The 8,170-nt window shown below is 38.3% G+C and overlaps 1 protein-coding gene across 1 annotated transcript in view; it reads right to left on the bottom strand.

The window, feature by feature from the left end:
• Positions 1–2,517: 2,517 nt before the first annotated feature.
• Positions 2,518–8,170, bottom strand: part of POLR1B (RNA polymerase I subunit B) — a 29,888-nt gene continuing 24,235 nt past the window's right edge. Inside the window, exons 11-15 of the mRNA XM_007959406.2 lie at positions 6,410–6,580; positions 5,724–5,880; positions 4,718–4,914; positions 3,992–4,245; positions 2,518–3,400 (exon numbers count right to left, since the gene is read on the bottom strand). Of these exons, the coding sequence (XP_007957597.1) occupies positions 2,518–3,400; positions 3,992–4,245; positions 4,718–4,914; positions 5,724–5,880; positions 6,410–6,580 (1,662 nt within the window). The remainder of the gene's footprint in view (positions 3,401–3,991; positions 4,246–4,717; positions 4,915–5,723; positions 5,881–6,409; positions 6,581–8,170) is intronic.

An 8,170-nucleotide genomic window follows, 5' to 3' on the forward strand; every position in this document is an offset into this window, starting at 1 on the left:
CTGATCTTTGACAAAGGGCTGAAACTCATTAGATGAAAAAGAGAAAGTCTAATAAATGGTTCTGGCAAAACTTAGTATTGTTTGCAGAAAAATGGAACAGGACCCACATCTAACACCATATACAAAAATGAACTTAGTTGGGTCAAACACCTGAACGTAAACCATAAAGACTATCAAAGAAAAAATAAGGACAAACTTAGGGGCCCTCATTCAGGGCAAAAATATACCATCAAACATAACTAAAATTATAAATACCAGAAGACAAAACAGATGACTGGGACCTCCTAAAATTAGGTGCTTATGTACATCAAAAGATTTTACCAAAAGAATAAAAAGAGAACCCACAGACTGGGAAAAACATTTTTGGCAACAACCTTTTGGACAAGGGACCAATCTCTAAAATTTATAGAAAACTTCAACACTTCAACAACAGACAGAGAAATAATCCAGTTAAAAAGTGGGTAGATTACATGAACAGATACTTCATCAAAGATGATATTCAGGCAGCAAACACACACATGAAGAAATGTTCATAATCATTAGCTATTATGGATATATAAAGCAAAACAACAATGAGATTCCACCTTACTTCAGGACTAATAGCCAAATTCAAAAAACAGAAAACAAATGCTGGGAAAGTGTAGAGAGACCGGAACCCTCATACACTGTTGGTAGGACTGTAAAATGGTGTGACCACTGTGGAAAATGCTATGGTGCTTCCTTAAAAAGATAGAATTAGAATACCGTATGATCTGGTAATTCTACTAGGAATATATCCTACAGAAATAAGAGCCATGACACAAAAAGACATATGCACATGCATGTTCATTGCAGCCTTACTAACAATAGTAAAAAGATGGGAACAACCTAAATGTTCATCATTGCATGAATGGAGCAACAAACTATGATACATACACATAATGTAATACTATGCAACGTTAAAGAACAATAAATGAATCTGTGAAACACCTCATAACGTGGATGAACTTCAAGGACATTATATGGAATCACATTAGTCAATCACAAAAGAACAAATATCATATGAGACCACTGTTGTAAAAAGTCAAAAAGAAGTTCACAAAAAAAGAAACATTCTTTGATGGTTACCAGGGGTGGATAAGGCAGGGAGGGCAAACCACTAACTAGAAGATAGACACATAACCTGGGTGAAGGGGAAGGCAAGACAAAAAATATATAGCTTTCATTATTTCTGCTTGACTGCTCTGCTCTAGATATGCAAATAAACATGCGATAGTCATGCACTGTTGAAGCAGGGTACAGGGAACCAGAAGACAGGACAGGTTGAAAAAAGAGATTTTCCCCTGTATACTCCTCTGTGTATCAATATGTCATTTTAAAAGACAACTGTGCAAGTGTTTAAAACAATCTATTGATTCAATTGATTTTTAATTCCTGACCTTCAACAATGTTGTTAGTTGCCATCGAGTCAATTTCAACTCATGGCAACCCCAAATGTGCAGAGTAAAACCACACCATATGATTTCCAAGGCAGACTGCCACGCTTGTGTTCCAAGATGGTTCTGGGTAAGTATGAACTGCCAACCTTCCGGCTAGTAGGCAAGCACTTAACTGTTTGCACCACCTAGGAATTCCTTTGAACAAATACAGTGAAAATAAGTTTTAGTAGTTATTATACCAGCCTGTGTTTAAGGCTGAGAAGCCTTGAACTGTCAGTTCCCAGGTCTTAATTCAGAGTTGTAACATTCCTGAAAAACCTCAAAATAACTATATATATATTTTTTAAACTGTGATTTGGGTCAAAGTTTACAAAGCAAATTCATTTTGCATTCAGCAGTTCATACACATTTCATTTCATGACAACGACTGCAGTCCCCACAATGTAACAGCTCTCTTCCCACTTTCTCCCTGTGGTTACCTTTTCCCTGTATCCTTCTTTCTATGGATTCTTGCCCTGAGCTATCAACCTGTGCAAATGTTCATCTTATATGCCTATTTGGCTGGAAGCCAAAGGAATTAGTTCAATTCCAGGCCTGAAAGGGCCCTGGGGGCCACAGTCTTGGGGGTTTCCCCAGTCTCTACTAGACCTGTAAGTCTGTTGTTTTTTTTTATGATTTTGAGTTTTGTTCACATTGTCCTCCCACTCTATCCAGGATCTCCTGCCCTGACCCCTTCCTGAGTGGATGACAGTGATAGCCAGGCACCATCTAGGTCTTCTGGTCTCAAGGTCATATAGGCTGAGGTTTGCATGGTCCACTAGTCCCCTGGACTGTGTCCATGCATCTTTGGTTTTCTTCTTTCTTCTTTGCTCTGGGTGTGGAGAGACCAATTATTGCATCTAGATGGCTGCTTACAAGCTTTTAAGACCCCAGTCATTATTCAAGGAACTAGGATATAGAACAATGATTTTGAGTAGTATGTCATGCCAGTAGAGCCTGATGTCCCCTGTGAAGTAACCTAAATAATTGTCTTCATAAAATTAAACTTACATTTTATTTTCATCTGACACAGCTCCTAAACCAAAAGACCATCATCAAGTTAAACAACATCCAACTTCACTTTGATGTTCATAGCTGCCAGTTCTGCTACAAAATACCGAAAAACGTAAGGCACAGAAACAGTGTCGATAGTGTCACTTCGATTACAAAGACTGCAGTTGTATTTTCTGTTGCGCATGGTAGACCAAGAAGGGGGTGGCTTCTCCAGCAGTGGAGAGAGTAAGCTACCACACTTGACACACACGTGGGCTACTGAACGGTCAGAGCAGTTGAAGAGGCGGTCATGAAGGAGAAAAGATGTACCATGGGCTAAAAGAGCATCACGCTCCATCTCTCCAAAACGGATTCCACCCTGGACATTTCTTCCCCCAATAGGCTGGTTGGTGACTTTGTCTCTGGCTCCTGTTGTTCTAACTTGAAACTTGTCAGAGACCATGTGGCGTAGACGTTGATAATAAACCACGCCTATGAAAATGTCTGCTTGCAGTTCTAGCCCACTGATGCCACTATACAATCTCTCAGTGCCATAGAAATTGTAGCCAGCAGCCTTTAACATCTCACCAAAGTATTCTAAGGCCGAGTTCTCCTCTGAAAAGATGAAGGGTGTAGCATCATGACAGAGACCGTGCAAAGCTGCAGACTTCCCCGCCATACTCTCAATCAGCATGCCAATGGTCATACGGGATGGAAAACCATGAGGATTAAATAGAATGTCTGGGACCATCCCACTCTCAGTAAAAGGCATGTCCTCAGCTGGCCACAACCTGCTCAAAATGCCCTTCTGCCCATGACGACTGGCAAATTTATCTCCGATAGTTGGATTCCGAGGGACTCTCATGGTGATGCAAACACATTTGAATTTTCCACTTCCACTGTCATTACTACACACTTTGATGTTATCCACAACACAATTTTCTTTACTCCTAGGAAAAAGTACACCATATAAAAAGTCAAACTATTTGTTTAAACTCATAGAGATACTTAAGTTTTGCCGATACAATTATTGTCTTACTAACAAAACATATTCTTACCTCCGTTCCCTAAAACAAATTGAGTTGGTTTCCCTAAAAGTATTCATGCATAGGGATATGCTCACTACGAAATTATGTTCATCTGCGGGAAAACTAGGAGCACGGGCAACTGAAAAATTATTATGAAGACCTACAGTTGACCAATTCTGTTGTAAAATAAGCCAAAGTAAAAATTTACTAAGAGCAATAATGAACTCAACATTTTAGCTAGGAAATATTCCTAACAACATGTGTGAGAAAAAGTCTAAATAATCTACTTTAAAATAAATCACAGATAACTCTAAATTTTGACAGACAGTAAGTTAGACAAACAAAGGCAGTACAACAGACGAGAACTTTCTTGCCTCATTTAAGCAATGCCAAATTCAGGTAAGACTGACCGTGAGCTACTACTCCCCCCCTCCCCCACCAAATTTGTTAAATTGACCTTTAGCAATTCTTAGAAAAAACCTTTGCTAAAACAGCACATATATCCACACTCACTTATAGTATGCCACAAAGCTTTCCCCAGTATTGAGGTTGAGGTAGCTGTAATACGGGTCTCCATACTGTAACTGCGCTCCAATAAACGGCAACCCATCGTCATCTAATTTCTGCAAAATCCGTGGATCACCAGGTTTGACTCCAAACACCAGACTATCATCTCCTTGTTTAATTTTTTCAGACAGATCAATGAACTCAGACTTGTACACACTCCCATGGGCAAAGCCTCGTTCCCAAGAGGCCTTATTCACAATCTGAAAAGTCAAAGAATCATGAGACTGGAGCCAAATGAGGATTTTAAAAATAAAGCTGGTTACAAAGATAGTAAAACTTAGGTTAGAATAACTGGTGCTCAATTTTAAAACTATCCCCCCATTATCCAAGTTACCTATACTATTAAAAACCCAAACACATAAATGGCTTAAAACCTAATCATTCATGAACGTAAAAGGTAGATATATCCAAGTCAGCTTTTATATTTATTCAAAATTTACTTACATTATACATTCAGACATGCAGATATCAGCATATTTAAATATTTAGTAAATATCCTTTAATGCTTACCCACATTCAGCCAAGACCAGGAACCAACCATTTAACAGAATGCTCATGTGCCAAATGCCTGACACACTGGGACATAGCAGTAAATTCTCTAGTTATCTCACAACATACAAAAAGCTTAGAGAAGAATGGAGCCACAGCCACAACTCCTGTGATAAATCTTACCATGGCATCTTCCATATCATAGCCAGTGTAAGAAATAACAGCAACGATGGCATTTGTCCCAATGGGATAGTTATCCATGTCATAATAATCATACATGTATGGTCTGACTAAAGGACTCTGTGGAGTCTGAAGACGATACAGTTTATTATCTGATCTGTCTTGGTAAGTAAGAAGTGGAAAGCCCATAGTTTGTTTACCTACAGGAAAGAAAAAAACACCATAGTATTTTTTAGAGGGTTTGCTTGACTGTAAAGGTGAAATATAAAATTGGAACAACTAATATTTATCAGTAGAGGAATGAATAAGCAAATCATGGTGGTTTTTACTATAGAATACTACACAGCTGTGAAAATGAAGTCTACCTTCATGTATCAACATGACCAGACTGGAAACAATGTTGAGTGGGGAAAAAGTACAGTATGACACATTCAGTGTAATACCATTTATGTTATAATACCATAGATGTGATGTATACAACATAAATTCTAACCCTGGTTTATGAACATAAAATGCATTAAAGCATAAAAAGGTAAATGGAAAGGATACATATGAACTTCAAGATCAATGGGGAGTAAGAAGGGGTGAATAACTTTGTTACATGACAACTAAATACAATGTGTGATCTTAGAATGGGTAATGCACAGAAAAAATCACCATAAACCACAATTTTGGGACAACTGGTAACAGAATAATGACTATAAAATACCATAATACTATCAGTGTTAAATTTCTGATTTTGATAACTGTGTAAGTGAAAACCTTTGTTCTGAAAAACTATACACTAAAGTATTTGGGACTAACGAGGCATCATGTCTGCAACTTCAAATGGAAAAACAGTGCAAATGGGGCAAAATGTTAGCAGTGACCTAAGTTTCAAGAGTTTATAGGAGGCGTCTTTGTATCATTCTAGCAACATTTTGTTAAGTCTGAAATTGTTTCAAAATAAAAAGTTACAAGTGCCTTTCTTCTCTCAGTGTGATTACCACCATCCTCCATCCCGCCTTACCCATCTGGCACTGGTACATGTTCCGTGGACTCTGGTTGTGATCAGAGAAAGGGATGAAGTTGGCGATCACACTCAGCAAACTGTGAGGGAAGAGCTCCTGGTGTGTAGTAACTCCAGCAAAAACCTCATCCTCAAAGATAGCAATGTTCATGAAGATCTAGAAAGGATGAAAAGATAAGGAAATTCAAGCCACAAAATGACTGCCAACATGTTAACTCGTACTATTTCACAATGTTTAGTGTTTAAAGACTTGAAATAAAACCTTCCCTATCAGCCTCATGAACCCTGCAGAGATCCATGGTGAGGTGCAGGGAAGCTTCCAGTTAGAAAGCACTCACTTTATGTATTTCATTCTAAATCTGCATTAGTCTAATTGTGATGGGGAATAGGAAGAAGGAGCACAAAGTGCATAAGTAAGTCTATGGAATGTGTCAATCTCACCACCTGAGGCAGATCTGGGGGCAAAGGCACTTTGGGAACTGGGCCAGAAAGGAAGGAGGTAATGTGACCACTAACCCTCTCTAGCCGATTTGATGAGATAAAACAGATGAACTGTTTAGTGCTGGTCACTAAGGTAAAAAGTAAGTTTTGACTTTCTTTTAAAATAGCTGATTGTTATAATAATGATAACAATATTTTAATACTCTTGACCATATACACCCATCCATCACATATGCTCCAGGTACCTGTTCCATAGTTCCAATTAGTTCTGCTTTGCCCAATTCCAAGTTTTGCACAGGCCGTACCAGTCTACAAGGAGTGGTGAAAAGGAATAGTCCTGGGTACAGACTGGGTTTTCCTGTCATGGGGATAAGAGCCACCTCCATCCAGGGAGGAATTCTTTTTTCTCTCAATACCTGTTTTTCAACAAAAGGGAAGATCAAAAATGAGTTAAGTGATTTGTTTTACATTCTCCCCCTGCCAAGAGATGAGGGCAAGTAGAATGGGGAAGGAGGTCAAATATGAACAATAATTTCCTAAGAAGTGAAATTAATTAAGCATTGAAAAATCTTAGTGCTCAACAACCATTATCAGGGCATGGAAAATACAAGAGTCAAGAACCAAAATGTAAGAGAATGCACAAAAAACTTTAAAGGACAGAAATATGCCCAAAAGACACAGGAACCAACATGAAAGCGCTCTCATTGGCCAAAGCAGAAACAAGCTGAGCAAAGTACAAAATAAGCTCAACTGTTACAACTCAACAATAAAGATAACCCCAAATACAAATAGGGGAAACATCTACCAGACATTTCCCAAAGAAGATATGCCAGTGACCAATAAGCACATGAAAAGAGGCTCACCATCATCAGTCAGTAGGGAAATACAAATCAAAACCACAATGGGTACCACTTCTCATATGAGATGTATAGAACAGGCAAAGCCACAGAGACAGCAGTGATTCGAGGGACTGGAAGGAAGGGGAAATGGGGAGTCACTGCTAATGTGATGGAGTTTCATTTTGGGGTGATGAAAATGTCATGGAAATAAATAGTGGTGATGATTGTACAACTTCATATGGGGTGAGTAGAAATGGTGTGGTGGAGGAAGGGTAGAAGGGATGGAGTGGGGAGTGACACTTCATGAAGGATACCTTTTTGAACTATGTTAATGCTTCACAAACTCAAAATATAAAGGGAAAAAAACTTAGAATAGAAATAAACATGCGAGCCTAAGTATATTAAAATAGTTTTGTGAAAATGAGTAACATAACCACATTGAAGCAGAAAAGTATTTAACTCAAGTAACTTACAAACACACTACTTCAATTAAATACAAAAGACAAGAAGATTTTTAAACAAATATTGAACTGTAGCTAGAAGTTTACTTATTCACATTGATATGGATTATCAATCCTGAAATAACTCTATTTTCTAAGACTGAGTACATGAGCAAATACATTGACATTAATGGGAGTCACGATTCTCACCGCTGGAGAAGGCAGGTACAAATACGGAAAAGAAAAAGACTGAAGTAACTCTTGTGCTGGACTGGAGTTGGTGGTTATCAATATTAACTCATGCTTTTAAGTATGTGTACACGTGTGTACATGTGTATCTGCTGAAAGGGCCTAAAAGCAAAGATAGAGTGGTGGCAATGCCCTATCACTCAGAGCATGGTTTTGAAGTAGCATATTCCACCAATAAAAGGAATCAAGGCTATTCCTTTGGAGAAATGGCTGATTTTAGGACTAGGGTTGGGAAGGTAAAAGATGAGCCTGGACATTTTGCTGTGCCAGAAAGCAAGGAAGTGCTCAAAGAATGATAGGATACATTAAAAAACAAAAACAGAGCCATCAGCCCAGAAGTCCCCATTGACCAAATCTAATACAAATATCCAAATAAATGATCATAATAGAATACTTATGAAATTTCATTCCCCATTTATCATCCTCAACCCTAACCCAGTCTCCTCCCCTACCACCAGAACTCTTTTTTTTTTTTTTT

This window comes from Orycteropus afer, unplaced genomic scaffold (genome assembly GCF_000298275.1).
Source record: "Orycteropus afer afer isolate SDZICR_OR568_19922 unplaced genomic scaffold, OryAfe1.0 scaffold00017, whole genome shotgun sequence".
NCBI classification, from domain to species: Eukaryota; Metazoa; Chordata; class Mammalia; order Tubulidentata; family Orycteropodidae; genus Orycteropus; species Orycteropus afer.